The sequence below is a fragment of the Pseudorasbora parva genome, chromosome 12 (genome assembly GCF_024679245.1).
Source record: "Pseudorasbora parva isolate DD20220531a chromosome 12, ASM2467924v1, whole genome shotgun sequence".
Taxonomy (NCBI): Eukaryota; Metazoa; Chordata; class Actinopteri; order Cypriniformes; family Gobionidae; genus Pseudorasbora; species Pseudorasbora parva.
The window spans coordinates 785,001-804,960 of NC_090183.1; the positions used below are offsets into that span (position 1 = coordinate 785,001).

At 42.4% G+C, this 19,960-nt stretch overlaps 2 protein-coding genes across 3 annotated transcripts in view; both read right to left on the reverse strand.

The window, feature by feature from the left end:
• The window catches only part of LOC137093801 (rho GTPase-activating protein 40), a 21,981-nt gene extending 15,289 nt beyond the window's left edge, over positions 1-6,692 (reverse strand). The window contains exons 1-3 of one of the 2 annotated variants that reach the window (XM_067458693.1): positions 6,334-6,692; positions 3,231-3,457; positions 2,530-2,750 (exon numbers count right to left, since the gene is read on the reverse strand). In XM_067458693.1, coding sequence (XP_067314794.1) covers positions 2,530-2,750; positions 3,231-3,457; positions 6,334-6,476 — 591 coding nt within the window. In that variant the 5' untranslated portion in view covers positions 6,477-6,692. The remainder of the gene's footprint in view (positions 1-2,529; positions 2,751-3,230; positions 3,458-6,333) is intronic. The other variant, XM_067458692.1, reaches the window with a different exon arrangement.
• A 12,552-nt stretch (positions 6,693-19,244) lies between these two features.
• LOC137093756 (keratin-associated protein 4-9-like) lies at positions 19,245-19,673 on the reverse strand. The gene has a single exon (XM_067458602.1). It carries the CDS (start codon positions 19,671-19,673, stop codon positions 19,245-19,247), a length of 429 nt encoding a protein of 142 aa, XP_067314703.1.
• Positions 19,674-19,960: the final 287 nt, after the last annotated feature.

Consider the following 19,960-nt stretch of genomic DNA (forward strand, 5'->3'; position numbering starts at 1 on the left):
ACCAGTGCAGTTTGATGAAGAGAGGCGTAACATGCGCTCTCTTCGGCTCATTAAAGACCACTCTCGCCGCTGCATTCTGGATCAGCTGCAAGGGTTTGATAGTGCATGCTGGAAGCCCAGCCAGAAGAGCATTACAATAATCCAGTCTAGAGAGAACAAGAGCTTGAACCAGGAGTTGTGCAGCCTGTTCTGATAGGAAGGGTCTAATCTTTCTAATGTTGTATAAAGCAAATCTGCAGGACCGGGCTGTTGCAGTAATGTGGTCAGTGAAGTTTAACTGGTCATCAATCACAACTCCAAGGTTTCTTGCTGTCCTTGATGGAGTTATGGTCGATGAACCCAGCTGAATGGAGAAATTTTGATGAAGTGCTGGGTTGGTTGAGAAAACAAGTAATTCTGTCTTTGCAAGATTGAGTTTAAGATGATGCTCTTTCATCCAGTCAGAAATGTCTGTCAGACAGGCAGCGATACGAACACTGACTGTAGGATCATCTGGTTGAAATGAGAAGTAGAGTTGAGTGTCATCCGCATAGCAGTGATAGGAGAAGCCGTGTTTCTGAATGACAGAACCTAATGATGACATGTAGATGGAGAAGAGAAGTGGTCCAAGCACTGAGCCCTGTGGAACCCCAGTAGCTAGATGATGTGACTTAGACACTTCACCTCTCCATGACACCCTGTAGGACCTACCAGAGAGGTAAGACCTGAACCACTGGAGAGCAAATAAAACATTAAGTGTTGTGGATCTAAAATCATACACCATATTGCCCAAAGTGTTGTGCCGCCTCTACACACACCTGAGCCTCCCATTGTTAACCCGTGGGGTTTAATCTGGAGTCGGCCCACCCTCTCTCACAGCTCCAGCTCTTCTGGGAAGGCTTTCCTCAAGGTTTAGGAGTGTGTTTATGGGGATTTTTGCCCATTCTTCTAGAAGCTCATTTGTGAGGTCAGGCACTGATGTTGGACGAGAAGGCCTGGCTCTCAGTCTCCGCTCTAATTCATCCCAAAGCTGTTCTATCGGGTTGAGCTCAGGACTCTGTGCAGGCCAGTCCAGTTCCTCCACACCAAACTCCTCATCCATGTCTTTATGGAGCGACGCTTTGTGCACTGGAGCGCAGTCATGCTGGGACAGGAAGGGGCCGTCCACAAACTGATCCCACAAAGATGAGAGCATGAAATTATCCAAAATGTCTTGGTGAAGCATTTAGAGTTCCTTTCACTGGAACTAAGGGTCCAACCCCACCCCATAATCCCCCTCCACCAAACTTTACACTTGGCACAATGCAGTCAGGCGAGCCCCGTTCTCCTGGCGATGGCCAAACCCGGACTCGTCCATGTGATTGTCCGACTGAAGCGTGATTGGTCGCTCAGAGAACACGTCTCACTGCTCTAGAGTCCAGTGGCGGCTGCTTTACTCCACTGCATCCCACGCTTTGCATTGCTCTTGGTGATGTAAGGCTTGGATGAGCTGCTCGGCCATGGAAACCCATTCCATGAAGCTCTCTCCGCTGTTCTTGAGCTCATCTGAAGGCCACAGAAGTCTGGAGGTCTGGAGCTGTTGACTCTGCAGAAAGTTGGAGACTTCTGCGCACTGTGACCCTCAGCATGCGCTGACCCCACTCTGGGATTTAACACTTCGTGGCTGAGTTGCTGTTGTTCCCAATGGCTTCCTCTTTGTTCTAATCCCACTAACAGTTGAGCGTGGAATATTTAGTAGTGAGGAAATGTCAGGAATGGCCTTATTGCACAGGTGTCAGCCTATCACGGCCCCACGCTTGAGTTCACTGAGCTCCTGAGAGCGACCCATTCTTTCACTAATGTGTGTAGAAGCGTCTGCAGGCCGAGAGCTGGAGTTATACACCTGTGGCCATGAAGAGATCCAACACCTGAACTCAGGGATCACAACACTGGGCAATATAATGTATATCAGTAAGAACACATTCCCAAGTGTTTGTTTCCTGAGGGAGGTGCTGTGTGAAGACGTCTCTGACTCATACTGACACTCACACACATACATACACACACACACTCGCAGGTGTGTGCTACCTGAGTTATGAAGGCGTTATGAAGACCTCTCTGACTCACACACACGTTTGTTTTTGTAACATATGGGGACATTCCATAGGCGTAATGGTTTTTATACTGTACAAACCGTATTTTCAATCCCCTTACACTGCCCCTAAACCTACCCATCACACACACACACACACACACACACACACACACACACACACACACACACACACACACACACACACACACACACACACACACACACACACACACACACACAAACACAAACACAAACACACACTGCCCCTAAACCTACCCATCACAGGAAACATTCTGCATTTTTACTTTGTCATAAAAACTCCTCCTGTGTGATTTATAAGCCTTTTGTAAAGTGGGGCCATGGGTAATGTCCTCATATTTCACCCTCTCCTGTAATACCCATGGCATTATACACATTTGTGTCCTCATATCTCACAATAACATGCCCACACACACACACTCGCAGGTGTGTGTTACCTGAGTGAGGGGCGGTGTGAAGACGTCTCTGACGTGTCTGGGTGGGGTCTTGTTCCTCTTGCGCAGTGAGCAGGTGTACGAGTCGATGCGTCTCTGAACCGCGGCGGCTTGAGTTTTGGTGAGAGTCGACAACAGCGCCGCTTTATCCACGTCCTCTTCCTCACCCGTTACCAGCGGAGACAAACCAGCATCCTGCAGCCACAGCTCCTCCTGCTCGCCGTCTGACACACACACACACACACATTCGTTTTTGTGAAATGTGGAGACATTCCATAGGCGTAATGGTTTTTATACTGTACAAACCGTATTTTCTATCCCCTTACACTGCCCCTAAACCTACCCATCACACACACACACTCCCCCTAAACCTACCCATCACACACACACACACACACACACACTCCCCCTAAACCTACCCATCACACACACACACACACACACACTCCCCCTAAACCTACCCATCACAGGAAACATTCAGCATTTTAACTTTCTCAAAAAAACTCCTTTTTGATTTATACCTGTGTCACACCCATGTCACATACACATTTCTCTCTCTCGGTCACACACACACACTTACTCACACACACACACACACATACACTCTCTCTCTTGCTAATACACACACTAATACAATCAGACACTTACACTCACTCACACACAATCACTCACACCTAACCCATGAGTGTGTGTCTCCGTCTCACCTTCAGACTGTCTGGAGTCTCTTCGGCTGTGGTCCGGCTCAGACTCGGTGCCGCTCCGGATGGTCTCCACTTCACTCCAGAAGGACTCGAGGCACAGCGGGGTCGGGAGGTCAGGGGTCAGGAGGTCAAGTGAGTCCGGCTGCGGGGTCGGGAGGTCAGGTGAGTCCGGCTGCGGGTCCCGAGGCTCCGCCCAAGACTCAACATTCATCGCGGTGAGGCTGCAGTCCCTGAAACACACAGGAAGAGGAAGAGGATGGTGAGAACGATAGAGGAAGATAGGAAGAGGAAGATGAGAACAAACCCTTGATAAAGTGAGAGATTGAGCGATGTAACGCAGGAAGCATTTTCCACACACAGATCACAAACTACTTCCTGTTCATTTTCTGCAGGGGACCGACCACCGAATGAAAGTGCATTTCTATTGACTCTGCAGAAAGTCGATGACCTCTGCACACTGTGACCCTCAGCATGCGCTGACCCCGCTCTGGGATTTCACTTCATGGCTGAGTTGCTACGGTTGCCATAACTCAAGACATCGATCCGATGATATATTTAAAGGGATTCGTCCGTTTTTTTGTACTTAAATCGCTATTGTGAGTAGGACTTTTTGAAGAATGGTGTGAAAAGGGAAGAGCATCCAGTCTGCAGCAGTCCTGTGGGAGAAAATGCCTTGTTGATGCTCGAGGTCAGAGGAGAATGGGCCGACTGATTCAAGCTGATAGAAGAGCAACTTTGACTGAAATAACCACTCGTTACAACCGAGGTATGCAGCAAAGCATTTGTGAAGCCACAACACACACAACCTTGAGGCGGATGGGCTACACCAGCAGAAGACCCCACCGGGCACCACTCATCTCCACTACAAATAGGAAAAAGAGGCGACAATTTGCACGAGCTCACCAAAATTGGACGGTTGAAGACTGGAGAAATGTTGCCTGGTCTGATGAGCCTCGATTTCTGTTGAGCCATTCAGATGGTCGAGTCAGAATTTGGCGTTAACAGAATGAGAACATGGATCCATCATGCCTTGTTCCCACTGTGCAGGCTGGTGGTGGTGGTGTAATGGTGTGGGGGACGTGGCTTGAAAACAAACGCGGAAGAGAAGCCAATGCTGAATAAAGTCGTAGTTTTTGTTATTTTTGGACCCAAATGTATTTTGGATGCTTCAAGAGACTCTAATTAACCCACTGATGTCTCATATGGACTACTGTGATGATGTTTTTATTCCCTTTCTGGACATGGACAGTATAGTGTGCATACACTTGCATACGCTCTCGGACTAAATATAAAATATCTTAAACTGTGTGTGAAGATGAGCGGAGGTCTTACGGGTGTGGAGCGACATTAGGGAGAGGAGTTAATGACAGAATTTTCATCTTTTGGGTGAACTAACCCTTTAATGTGTCTCTTTAACTTGACCTGCAGCAGCTGGGACTCACTACCAGGTCTTGGGAGAGAGTTGACCGTCTTCTCCACTCCAGACGGCACACACAAAAGGACCATGCACTGCTCTTTACCTTCCCTTTGGAAATACAATTATTTTGGCAAACGGTAACATTTTGGTGACGAGTTGGCGTTCAGGGACTTTCAATTTAGCATTTTTTTTGCAGGGGTGGGTGGCAAGTCAGTAAGCTGCTGCAATTGAAGACGTGTGGCCTCTTTTAAAGCGATAGTTCAGCCAATGATGAGCCTGATGTTGATCTGCTGACCCCCAGGGCGTCATAGGTGTGTGTGTTTCTTCAGGAGAACACAGATGAAGATTTTAAACTCAACCATTGCTGTGTGTCGGTCATATAATGATGTGAATGGGGAACAATTCTATGAGAGTTAAAAACACACGCTTCAACAACACACACACACACACACACACCCTGCTGCTCGTGGAGACACACTGATGTCTTAAGACACGAACCGATCGGTTTCTGAGAGAAGCACAACAGTATTTGTGATATTTTTACCTCATATCAGACGAATCTCATCTAGTGTCCCCATCCGCTATTACTGCCGTCTGCTGAGGTCAAGCTGGAGCGATCATAGATATATATTATGTAGATTATCAGTGTCCGTGCGGATCGGCTGAATGAGGATCTACATAATATATCTCTATGATCGCGCCAGCTTGACCTCAGACGGCAGTAATAGCGGACGGGAACACTAGATGAGATTCGCCTGATATGAGGTAAAAATATCATAAATACTGCTGTGTTTCTCTCAGAAACCGATCGGTTCATGTCTTAAGACATCGGTGTGTCGTCACGAGCAGCAAGGCTCTGTGTGTGTGTTGTCTAAGTGTGTGTTTTTAACGCTCATAGAATTGTTCCCCATTCACATCATTATGACTGGCAGACTGCAACGTTTGAGTTGAAAATCTTCATTTGTGTTCTATCCCTTTAAGATGGCTGTCACATGTGTCTTTTCTCTTCTCGGTTAAGCAAGACACGGCAACAGGAGCGTTTTTGGCGTACCGACTGACGTGCTAATGGATATTAGTGAAGAGCGGCGGGTCAAACCGGTTTCTGTGGAGCTGCACTGATTGAATCAAAAACACACTGCTCAAGAAACACATGATTAACATTTATTATTATTCCTCAGGATTCTCTGGTGAATAGAAAGTTAAAGGACAGCATTTATTAGAAATATAATCTTTTTTAAACTTTATTAATGTCACTTTTGATCTATTTAATGCACCCTTGATGAATAAACGTATTCATTTCTTCTTACTGACCTCAGACTCACGGTTTCCACAGAAATATGAACCGTTTCCAACACTGATAATAATCATAAATGTTCCTTGAGCATCACACTGACTTACTCTCTCTCTCTCTCACACACACACACACACACACACACACACACACACACACACACACACACACACTTTCTCTCTCTCTCTCTCTCTCTCTCACACACACACACACACACACTTTTTCTCTCTCTCTCACACACGCACACAGTTTTTCTCTCTCTCACACACACTCACACTCTCTCACACAAACTTTCTCTCTTACACACTCTCTCTCTTACACATACACACTCTCTCTCTCTCACACACACACACACACGGTCAACATTTTTACGATCAACAGGGTTTAGTAAACTGTACCTGTTGATGGAGTGAGTGTGTGTGGATGAGTGCAGTAACAGAAGGAAGCGTCTCGGCCGAAACTGTTTTCCGCGCTGGACGGGTTTAGACCGAACCAATCGCACCTCATTCTCCCGCCGGGGCTTCATGTCCACGCAGTGCATTCTCACTCGTCCTGGAGCTCAGTCGGTGCAGATCAATAATAATAATGCTGGAATATTCACATTATTCCTCTGACACGCGTCTGCCGTCACATCGCTGTCTCTCATCCTCCAATAGATTTGCTCTTTTTTTCCTCCAATTTTTCAGTTCTGATTGTAAAAATGTCCCGGAATCAAACAGAAGAAGCGCAGACGCGTCTCATCAGATACTCTGCTGCAGCATTTGTGTGTGTGTGTGTGAATGAGTCGGGTGTTACCCTGATGGGCAGGTTTAGGTTTTAATAATGTGGTTTTGCTGGTTCTTACCCTCCGGCACACACACACACACACACACACACACACACACACAACATGCCATTCATAACTTCACTCGTAAACAAAACCATAAACATAAAAGATGGATGTGATGAAAATAATCTGACCTACATGAGAATAAAATATACAATAATGAGGATAAAGAAGCTTGAAGAGCATTGATGTGCACAATGAAAGCATTACACACACACACACACACACAAACGAAGATCTGCTGTCAAATCAAGATGTTCTTCCACTGGGGAAACTTCACTTTCGTTTTAAAGTTACACTTACACACACACACACTCACACTCACAATCACTGACTTGCACACACACACACTGATTTACACACGCACACACACACACACACACACACACACACACACTTACACAACCTGCCTTACACACACACATTATGACTTGCACACACACACACTCACACATAAACTGACTTGCACACACACACACTTACACAGACTGACTTACACACACGCACACACACACATTCTGACTTGCACACACACACACACTCTCACTCACACACTGGCTTGCACACACACACTGCGATAATAAATGATCTGGGGGTATTTTGAGCTGAAACTTCACACACACATTCTGGGGACACCAGTTTAAATCACATCTTGTGAAAAGTAGCATAATATTTCCCCTTTAAATCTGTCAATATCACACTTAGAATATCTCCTGGTGGACGCTCACAGGAAGCCGTATGACGCACACACACATTTCATTGTTCTGTTCATTCTCAGGCATTAAAACTAGAGGAATGGTGAAAACACACACGTTAACAAGCTCTCGACTCGTCGAGAAATGGAATGAAGACGATCAGGCTTGTGCTTTTGCTCCAGGTTCTCATGCCGGAAGCGTATTTTTAAACCTGTAAAGTCCCCCTCCTTCCACATGTCCAGATCCATTGTTGTTTCATTCGACACACAACAATGTGACGCGAAAGGACAGATGCACTGAGTGAACACTAAAGGTCACAAACTGCAGTTACACTCTAAATATGCTGGGTTAAAAACAACCCAAGTTGGGTTGAAAATAGACACACACAGCAAATGGCTTGTTTTATCCCAGTGGTTGAGTTAAATGTTTGCCCAACCTGCTGGGTAGTTTTATGTAACCCAACTATTGTTTAAAAAGTACTGTATTGCTCGCTTAAAATGAGCCCATTTTATAACCACTGGGATAAAAACAACCCAACCGCTGGGATGAAAAGAACCCAACCGTTGGGATAAAACAACTCAAGCGCTGGAATGAAAACAACCCAACCGCTGGGATGAAAACAACCCAACCACTGGGATAAAAACAACCCAACCGCTTGGATGAAAACAACCCAACCGCTGGGATGAAAACAACCCAACCGCTGGGATGAAAACAACCCAACCGCTGGGATAAAAACAACCCAACCGCTGGGATGAAAAGAACCCAACCGCTGGGATGAAAAGAACCCAACTGCTGGGATGAAAAGAACCCAACCGCTGGGATGAAAAGAACCCAACCGCTGGGATAAAAACAACCTAACTGCTGGGATAAAAACAACCCAACCGCTGGAATGAAAAGAACCCAACCGCTGGAATGAAAAGAACCCAACCGCTGGGATAAAAACAACCCAACCGCTGGGATAAAAACAACCCAACCGCTGGGATAAAAACAACCCAACCGCTGGGATAAAAACAACCCAACCGCTGGGATAAAAACAACCTAACTGCTGGGATAAAAACAACCCAACCGCTGGGATAAAAACAACCCAACCGCTGGGATGAAAACAACCCAACCGCTGGGATAAAAACAACCCAACCGCTGGGATAAAAACAACCCAACCGCTGGGATAAAAACAACCTAACTGCTAGGATAAAAACAACCCAACCGCTGGAATGAAAAGAACCCAACCGCTGGGATAAAAACAACCCAACCGCTGGGATGAAAAGAACCCAACTGCTGGGATAAAACAACTCAAGCGCTGGAATGAAAAGAACCCAACCGCTGGGATAAAACAACCCAAGCGCTGGAATGAAAAGAACCCAACCGCTGGGATGAAAAGAACCCAACTGCTGGGATAAAAACAACCCAACCGCTGGGATAAAAACAACCCAACCGCTGGAATGAAAAGAACCCAACCGCTGGGATAAAAACAACCCAACCGCTGGGATAAAAACAACCCAACCGCTGGGATGAAAAGAACCCAACTGCTGGGATAAAAACAACCCAACCGCTGGGATAAAAACAACCCAACCGCTGGAATGAAAAGAACCCAACCGCTGGGATAAAAACAACCCAACCGCTGGGATAAAAACAACCCAACCGCTGGAATGAAAAGAACCCAACCGCTGGGATGAAAAGAACCCAACTGCTGGGATAAAAACAACCCAACCGCTGGGATAAAAACAACCCAACCGCTGGAATGAAAAGAACCCAACCGCTGGGATAAAAACAACCCAAGCGCTGGAATGAAAAGAACCCAACCGCTGGGATGAAAAGAACCCAACCGCTGGGATAAAAACAACCCAACCGCTGGGATGAAAACAACCCAACCGCTGGAATGAAAAGAACCCAACCCGCTGGAATGAAAAGAACCCAACTGCTGGGATAAAACAACCCAACCGCTGGGATAAAAACAACCCAACCGCTGGGATGAAAACAACCCAACCGCTGGAATGAAAAGAACCCAACTGCTGGGATAAAACAACCCAGTTACTGGGTTTAATTTTTTTTTTTAACCCAACTTCTAGGTTTGTCCATATTTGACCCAAAATGTAGTTAAAACAACCCAGCATTATTAAGAGTGTAGGTATTATGTTTTAATGATATGACTGAGATTATATCATTTATTTTTACAATCACAGCACCAAAACGGACGGAGATATAGAAACTAAACCAGACTAGAAACACCTAGAACTAAACTAAAGCCGGACTGGTGAAGAGCTGAGAGTGTTTGGGCTCGCTCCAGTCTCTGCTGAGGGCTGTAATCCGCTTCAGATCGCGGTCAGTCTTAATCCGGATTGAGTGGGAAAGCTTCTTACGCTCGGCAGAGCTCAATACTTGAGTAATGTGAAGTGCCAAAGTTTACTCGTTATGCAAGAAAGGGACTGTGTGGAATTCATATCGAACTAAACATGATTAAGATATGAAAGGAGAAATGTGCTCTGAATATTCAAACATTCAACAAAATTATTGATTAATACACTGCAGAAAATGCTTTTCTTACTCAGTATTTTTGTCTTGTTTCGAGTCCAAACATCTAAAAATTCTTAAAACAAGAAGTATTTACTAGACAAGCAAAAGTAATTGTCTTGTTTTGGGAAAAATAACTCAAAATGAAGAGAGTTTTTGCTTAAAATAAGATAAATAATCTGCCAATGGGGTGAGGATTCAAACAGAAAACAGGATTATTTTGTTTATCACATTGGCAGATTATCTCAGAGTTATTTTTCCTAAAACAAGACAATAATTTGCACTTGTCTAGTAAATGTTTCGTAATGGTAGAAACGAACAAAATACGAAGTAAGAGAAGCGTTTTGCAGTGAGTGAACTTCTGAATGAACACTAGAAGCTCTTGTGCGATGGAAAGACTCCACCGATGGTAAAGTTTGGTCAATGCCGATTACGAGCTGTATTTTTAAGAGTTTCGGGTCCACCGGTCCTACCTCCGTCCAGACGTTTTGCCCGATCCCAGGATTCGGCACACACTTTTCCCCCACGGCATCCTGCTCTGGTTCTTTTGGCCGCTTCGAATGCCTGAAATCTGCTCAGCATTTAAACACATTAGAGCCAGAACGCTCCGCACAGGAACGTCTCCGCAGCCCAGTATCCTGCTACAGGAAGAGGCGATGGAGGAGGGCAACATTTCTGGATAAACCAACGGGAAGGACGGAGATGTTGACCAGCTCCTCGAGTACTCTTCACAAACTCTAACCATTGGTAAACCTGATCAAAACTACAAACCAGTTCTTCCAAAATCAAACCAAACCAAACTTTTCTTTTCTGCTCTCCGGATGGAATGAGCTGAAACACAGTTGGGATCATAATCTGATCGCTTAGTTTTACACAATCACCTAGAAAACTAAAGTCTTTGTTTGAAGGGGATTAGCAGACTTGTGACAAACATCTACGTCAATTAATCAGAAGAACGGTTCAGCTCAGAGCGGGGCATTTTCTGATGAAATAGGAAAAGCCAAAGGTGCTAAAATACTGGGGGCGGGGGGGGGGGGGGGGGGTGCTAGGGGCTAGAGTACAATAAAGATATGTAACATAATCATCATGTCAGAATGATTATTGAAGGATCATGTGACTCTGAAGACTGGAGTAATGATGATGATGATCACAGGAATAAATCACACTTTACTATATATTCACACAGAGAACAGATGATCTACACTGGAGGAATATTACACTGCTTACTGGAGTTATGATCAAATAAATGCAGTCGTGGTATAAAACAGCTATTTTAAATTATAATAATATTTCACAATTTTTACTGTATTTTTGATCAAATAAATGCAGCCTTGGTGTAAAACAGCTATTTTAAATTATAATAATATTTCACAATTTTTACTGTTTTTTGAACAAATTAATGCAGTCTTGGTATAAAACAGCTATTTTAAATTATAATAATATTTCACAATTTTTACTGTATTTTTGATCAAATAAATGCAGTCTTGGTATAAAACAGCTATTTTAAATTATAATAATATTTCACAATTTTTACTGTATTTTTGATCAAATAAATGCAGCCTTGGTATAAAAAAGCTATTTTAAATTATAATAATATTTCAAAATTTTTACTGTTTTTTGAACAAATTAATGCAGTCTTGGTATAAAACAGCTATTTTAAATTATAATAATATTTCACATTTTTTACTGTATTTTTGATCAAATAAATACAGTCTTGGTATAAAACAGTTATTTTAAATTATAATAATATTTCACATTTTTTACTGTATTTTTGATCAAATAAATACAGTCTTGGTATAAAACAGTTATTTTAAATTATAATAATATTTCACATTTTTTACTGTATTTTTGATCAAATAAATACAGTCTTGGTATAAAACAGCTATTTTAAATTATAATAATATTTCACAATTTTTACTGTATTTTTGATCAAATAAATGCAGCCTTGGTATAAAAAAGCTATTTTAAATTATAATAATATTTCAAAATTTTTACTGTTTTTTGAACAAATTAATGCAGTCTTGGTATAAAACAGCTATTTTAAATCATAATAATATTTCACATTTTTACTGTTTTTTGAACAAATTAATGCAGTCTTGGTATAAAACAGTTATTTTAAATTATAATAATATTTCACATTTTTTACTGTATTTTTGATCAAATAAATACAGTCTTGGTATAAAACAGTTATTTTAAATTATAATAATATTTCACATTTTTTACTGTATTTTTGATCAAATAAATACAGTCTTGGTATAAAACAGTTATTTTAAATTATAATAATATTTCACATTTTTTACTGTATTTTTGATCAAATAAATACAGTCTTGGTATAAAACAGCTATTTTAAATTATAATAATATTTCACAATTTTTACTGTATTTTTGATCAAATAAATGCAGCCTTGGTATAAAAAAGCTATTTTAAATTATAATAATATTTCAAAATTTTTACTGTTTTTTGAACAAATTAATGCAGTCTTGGTATAAAACAGCTATTTTAAATCATAATAATATTTCACATTTTTACTGTTTTTTGAACAAATTAATGCAGTCTTGGTATAAAACAGCTATTTTAAATTATAATAATATTTCACATTTTTTACTGTATTTTTGATCAAATAAATACAGTCTTGGTATAAAACAGCTATTTTAAATTATAATAATATTTCACATTTTTTACTGTATTTTTGATCAAATAAATACAGTCTTGGTATAAAACAGCTATTTTAAATTATAATAATATTTCACATTTTTTACTGTATTTTTGATCAAATAAATACAGTCTTGGTATAAAACAGCTATTTTAAATTATAATAATATTTCACAATTTTTACTGTATTTTTGATCAAATAAATGCAGCCTTGGTATAAAACAGCTATTTTAAATCATAATAATATTTCATAATCTTTACTGTATTTTGATCAAATAAATGCAGCCTTGGTATAAAACAGCTATTTTAAATCATAATAATATTTCATAATCTTTACTGTATTTTTGATCAAATAAATGCAGCCTTGGTATAAAACAGCTATTTTAAATCATAATAATATTTCATAATCTTTACTGTATTTTGATCAAATAAATGCAGCCTTGGTGAACATAAGAGACTTTTTCAGAATATTACAAACCCCAAACTTTTACTGCTATAGTGTAAATAAACATATACCGAACAATACTTCATTTCAAAGCTTTCCATTTAATTTTCCTTTGACTCTGGTCATGTTTTGAATATTTGAATCATGTTGTAGATGATCTGCAGTTTTGTTATTTGAGACTAAATACAGAAAAGAAGCAAGTCTAGGAATCACAATCCCGTGGCTAGTTCTTGGAATATTGCAGTGTTTATTCTGAATGATTGATCATTATTGTGTTAATAATCTTTAATCAGAATAACTTCATCTCTTCTCTGATGATGAGGGCGGGGCCACCTGTCACTCAAACCACAGCCATCCAATCAATTCCCCACAGACACAATCAAGCCCCGCCCACATTTGTTCTTGTTTGCGAAGCGCTTCACTCGATGTGAAAGACGAGCGCAACTTCACTTTCAACAATAAAAACAAACAGCATAAACTCAGTAGATCAGGATAAGTGGAGTAAGTCACAGCTCTTTACGTATTGTTGATGAAGGGTGACCGTCTCAATCCGCCTTACAGGATCATCAACAAAAGCCAATTATCACAGCAGAACGGCACGTGAGAGAGAGAGAGAGAGAGAGAGAGAGAGAGAGAGAGGAGAGAGAGACGGACATCACTAAACTATTACAGCAGGTTCATCGTTTAAAAATGTGCATTCAAATAAATATACAATATTAGAGAAGCTTTAAACACATATTCTTCTGAGCATCATGATTCGTCTGCAGGGCTTTATTAATTAATGCTTCTTTATTTGTAGTGCACGTGTTTTTGTTTTGTTCAGCAGAATTTATTAAACTCATCATGAGAGGGAATCCCGCTGGTCTCTTCTCCTCTAGTGTGCCGGATATCGAGATAATCGCTTTGCAAAAAAGAACAAATGTGGGCGGGGCTTGATTGTGTCTGTGGTGAATTGATTGGATGGCTGTGGTTTGAGTGACAGCTGGCCCCGCCCTCATCATCAGAGAAGAGATGAAGTTATTCTGACTCGAGATTCTTAACACAATAATGATCAACAATTTAGAATCAACAATATTCCTTTAAAAAAAAATCCATTTTGATTTCATAGTGATTTCAAAAGGGTTTCTCTGCAGCTCGTTGTAATTCCATCATCATCTCATTTGTCATCTTCTCCATCGTTTCATAAACGGTGTCCCTAAATTATCCAAACGTGACGGACTGACACACACACACCTTAACCAGCAGGATAATGTGGGATAATCCAGAGGCATCTGGACAAACACTCTCACACATCTGATTCCTTACCTCGTTTAGACTCTCTCTCTCTCTCTCTCTCTCACACACACACACACACACACAGGTTTGTTTCACTATATTAGTGAGGACATTACATAGACTTCCATTAAATTTAAAATAAGGTCAATGATATTTTCTATCCCCTAACCCAACCCCTATCCCTAAACCTACCCATCACAGAAACATCTGCAGAACAACAGATTTAAATAAAAACATGTTTTGGCCGATTTATAAGCCTTTTTAACTAGTGAGGACCAGTCCAATGTCAAACTAGTGGGTCATTTTCATGTTTTACTATATAAGTGAGGACATTTGTGTCCTCACAAGTATTGCCAAACAAGGAACACAAACACACACACATACAAGGGTTTGGCAGGTTCTTTTATCCAAAGCGACATGCATTGCATTAAAGCTCCACATTCTATCAGTTCATGCATTCACCGGGATTTGAACCCATGACCTTGGCGTTGCGAGCACAGTCAAACACAAACACACACACAAACACACCCATCCATCCAGCAGATTTTCTGCAGCCGGACAAAGGGAATGTTGTGTTTGTAGCGCGCGTGCGCTCCCGCACCACACACGCGCCCATAGCAACAGGTCTACTTCCCATAGCAACCACCAAAACCGCTAGTATTACAAACACAGGACATTTATTTGTCAGAAACAGCGCCTCATCCCTGATATAAATGCGCCGTGAGATTCAGACTGACCTGAGGCGAGCGATGAGCCGAGGCTTCAGGCGCTGGAGCCGCAGACACACACGAGCACGAGCCGCTATTGTCTGACAGACAGATGGAGCTGAGCCCGCGTCATCAGGTGACGTCACGGCGAGCGTGCGCGCGCCCGCGGGGGGTGTGTGTGTGTGTGTGATCGTGACCTCTTTACCTGATAATCACGCTCTCTCCGACACATCTTCATTTTGTTTATTTCAACCAGAAACTGTACCTCAAAAAACAACAACAACAACAACACAGCAAATTCTGAATCATTCTGTCAAAACACTAATCCAACATGAACATATAGTCAATTAGAGGCAATGGATGACTGTTCTTTTTTTCACCATGAATTAAACTGAGAAATGTAGATGTCTAATGTGAATATTACATTATTGAAAAACCATAAAAAACAACAACATTAGGCTATTCAAAAAACTGATATAACGAGTTTATTAAAAAAAATGTCTTTTTGACCATGTTACGTGATTGATGTGGCGGAAAACATAAAACTGTTCCTCACACAACTGTTCCACACACAACTGTTCCACACACAACTGTTCCTCACACAACTGTTCCACACACAACTGTTCCACACACAACTGTTCCACACAACTGTTCCACACACAACTGTTCCACACAACTGTTCCTCACACAACTGTTCCACACACAACTGTTCCTCACACAACTGTTCCACACACAACTGTTCCTCACACAACTGTTCCACACACAACTGTTCCTCACACAACTGTTCCACACACAACTGTTCCACACACAACTGTTCCTCACACAACTGTTCCTCACACAACTGTTCCACACACAACTGTTCCTCACACAACTGTTCCACACACAACTGTTCCTCACACAACTGTTCCACACACAACTGTTCCTCACACAACTGTTCCACACACAACTGTTCCACACACAACTGTTCCACACTCAACTGTTCCTCACACAACTGTTCCACACACAACTGTTCCTCACACAACTGTTCCTCACACAACTGTTCCACACACAACTGTTCCTCACACAACTGTTCCTCACACAACTGTTCCTCACACAACTGTTCCACACACAACTGTTCGTCACTCAACTGTTCCACACACAACTGTTCCACACACAACTGTTCCTCACACAACTGTTCCACACACAACTGTTCCTCACTCAACTGTTCCACACACAACTGTTCCACACACAACTGTTCCTCACACAACTGTTCCTCACACAACTGTTCCACACACAACTGTTCCTCACACAACTGTTCCACACACAACTGTTCCTCACACAACTGTTCCACACACAACTGTTCCTCACACAACTGTTCCACACACAACTGTTCCACACACAACTGTTCCACACTCAACTGTTCCTCACACAACTGTTCCACACACAACTGTTCCTCACACAACTGTTCCTCACACAACTGTTCCACACACAACTGTTCCTCACACAACTGTTCCTCACACAACTGTTCCACACACAACTGTTCGTCACTCAACTGTTCCACACACAACTGTTCCACACACAACTGTTCCTCACACAACTGTTCCACACACAACTGTTCCTCACTCAACTGTTCCACACACAACTGTTCCACACACAACTGTTCCTCACACAACTGTTCCTCACACAACTGTTCCACACACAACTGTTCCTCACACAACTGTTCCTCACACAACTGTTCCACACTCAACTGTTCCTCACACAACTGTTCCTCACTCAACTGTTCCTCACACAACTGTTCCTCACACAACTGTTCCTCACACAACTGTTCCACACACAACTGTTCCTCACACAACTGTTCCTCACACAACTGTTCCTCACACAACTGTTCCTCATACAACTGTTCCACACACAACTGTTCCTCACACAACTGTTCCTCACACAACTGTTCCTCATACAACTGTTCCACACACAACTGTTCCTCACACAACTGTTCCACACACAACTGTTCCTCACACAACTGTTCCACACTCAACTGTTCCTCACACAACTGTTCCTCATACAACTGTTCCACACACAACTGTTCCTCACACAACTGTTCCTCACACAACTTTTCCACACAAAACTGTTCCACATACGACTGTTCCACACACAACTGTTCCACACACAACTGCCTCTTACACAAATGTTCCATATACAACTGTTTCACACACAACTGTTCCACACACAACTGTTCCCCACACAACTGTTCCCCACACAACTGTTCCTCACACAACTGTTCCTCACACAACTGTTCCTCACACAACTGTTCCTCACACAACTTTTCCACACAAAACTGTTCCACACACAACTGTTCTTCACACAACTGTTCCACACACAACTGTTCCTCACTCAACTGTTCCTCACACAACTGTTCCTCACAAAAACTGTTCCTCACTCAACTGTTCCTCACTCAACTGTTCCTCACTCAACTGTTCCTCACACAACTGTTCCTCACACAACTGTTCCTCACACAACTGTTCCTCACACAACTGTTCCTCACACAACTTTTCCACACAAAACTGTTCCACACACAACTGTTCTTCACACAACTGTTCCACACACAACTGTTCCTCACTCAACTGTTCCTCACACAACTGTTCCTCACAAAAACTGTTCCTCACTCAACTGTTCCTCACTCAACTGTTCCTCACTCAACTGTTCTTCACACAACTGTTCCACACACAACTGTTCTTCACACAACTAATCTTCACACAACTGTTCCTCACACAACTGTTCCTCACTCAACTGTTCCACACACAACTGTTCCTCACTCAACTGTTCTTCACACAACTGTTCCACACTCAACTGTTCCTCACTCAACTGTTCTTCACACAACTGTTCCACACACAACTGTTCCTCACTCAACTGTCTCTCACTAAACTGTTCCTCCCTCAACTGTTCTTCACACAACTGTTCCACACAAATGTACTTCACACAACTGTTCCACATACAACTGTTCCTCATACAACTGTTCCACACACAACTGTTCCTCACACAACTGTTCCTCACACAACTGTTCCACACAAAACTGTTCCACATACAACTGTTCCACACACAACTGTTCCACACACAACTGTCTCTTACACAACGGTTCCATATACAACTGTTTCACACACAACTGTTCCACACACAACTGTTCCCCACACAACTGTTCCTCACACAACTGTTCCTCACACAACTTTTCCACACAAAACTGTTCCACACAAAACTGTTCCTCACACAACAGTTCCTCACTCAACTGTTCCTCACACAACTGTTCCTCACACAACTGTTCCTCACTCAACTGTTCCTCACTCAACTGTTCCACACACAATTGTTCTTCACACAACCGTTCCACTCACAACTGTTCTTCACACAACTGTTCCACACACAACTGTTCTTCACACAACTGTTCCACACACAACCGTTCCTCACACAACTGTTCCACACACAACTGTTCTTCACACAACTGTTCCACACACAACTGTTCTTCACACAACTGTTCCACACACAACTGTTCCTCACACAACTGTTCCACACACAACTGTTCTTCACACAACTGTTCCACACACAACTGTTTTTCACACAACTGTTCCACACACAACTGTTCTTCACACAACTGTTCCACACACAACTGTTCTTCACACAACTGTTCCACACACAACTGTTCTTCACACAACTGTTCCTCACACAACTGTTCCTCACTCAACTGTTCTTCACACAACTGTTCCACACACAACTGTTCCTCACTCAACTGTTCCACACACAACTGTCCTTCACACAACTGTTCCTCACACAACTGTTCCACACACAACTGTCATTCACACAACTGTTCCTCACACAACTGTTCCTCACACAACTGTTCCACACACAACTGTCCTTCACACAACTGTTCCTCACACAACTGTCCTTCACACAACTGTCCTTCACACAACTGTTCCTCACACAACTGTTCCACACACAACTGTTCCTCACTCAACTGTTCCTCACACAACTGTCCTTCACACAACTGTCCTTCACACAACTGTTCCTCACACAACTGTTCCACACACAACTGTCCTTCACACAACTGTTCCTCACTCAACTGTTCCTCACTCAACTGTTCCACACACAACTGTCCTTCACACAACTGTTCCACACACAACTGTTCCTCACACAACTGTTCCTCACACAACTGTTCCTCACTCAACTGTTCCTCACTCAACTATTCCACACACAACTGTTCTTCACACAACTGTTCCTCACACAACTGTTCTTCACACAACTGTTCTTCACACAACTGTTCCTCACACAACTGTTCCTCACTCAACTGTTCCTCACACAACTGTTCCTCACACAACTGTTCCTCACACAACTGTTCCTCACTCAACTGTTCCACACACAACTGTTCTTCACTCAACTGTTCCACACACAACTGTTCCTCACACAACTGTTCCATATACAACTGTTCCACACACAACTGTCTCTCACACAACTGTTCCTCACATAACTGTTCCTCACTCAACTGTTCCTCACACAACTGTTCCTCACACAACTGTTCCTCACACAACTGTTCCTCACACAACTGTTCCTCACTCAACTGTTCCACACACAACTGTTCCTCACACAACTGTTCCTCACACAACTGTTCCATATACAACTGTTCCACACACAACTGTTCCTCACACAACTGTTCCACACACAACTGTTCCACACACAACTGTTCCTCACACAACTGTTCCACACACAACTGTTCCTCACACAACTGTTCCATATACAACTGTTCCATATACAACTGTTCCACACACAACTGTTCCTCACTCAACTGTTCCTCACACAACTGTTCCACACACAACTGTTCCTCACACAACTGTTCCTCACACAACTGTTCCACACACAACTGTTCCTCACACAACTGTTCCTCACTCAACTGTTCCACAC

What these genes read in the sequence shown, in the direction of transcription:
- LOC137093756 (XM_067458602.1), bottom strand. Translation starts at nt 19,673, where the DNA reads ATGGAACAGTTGTGTGAGGAACAGTTGTGTGAGGAACAGTTGTGTGTG.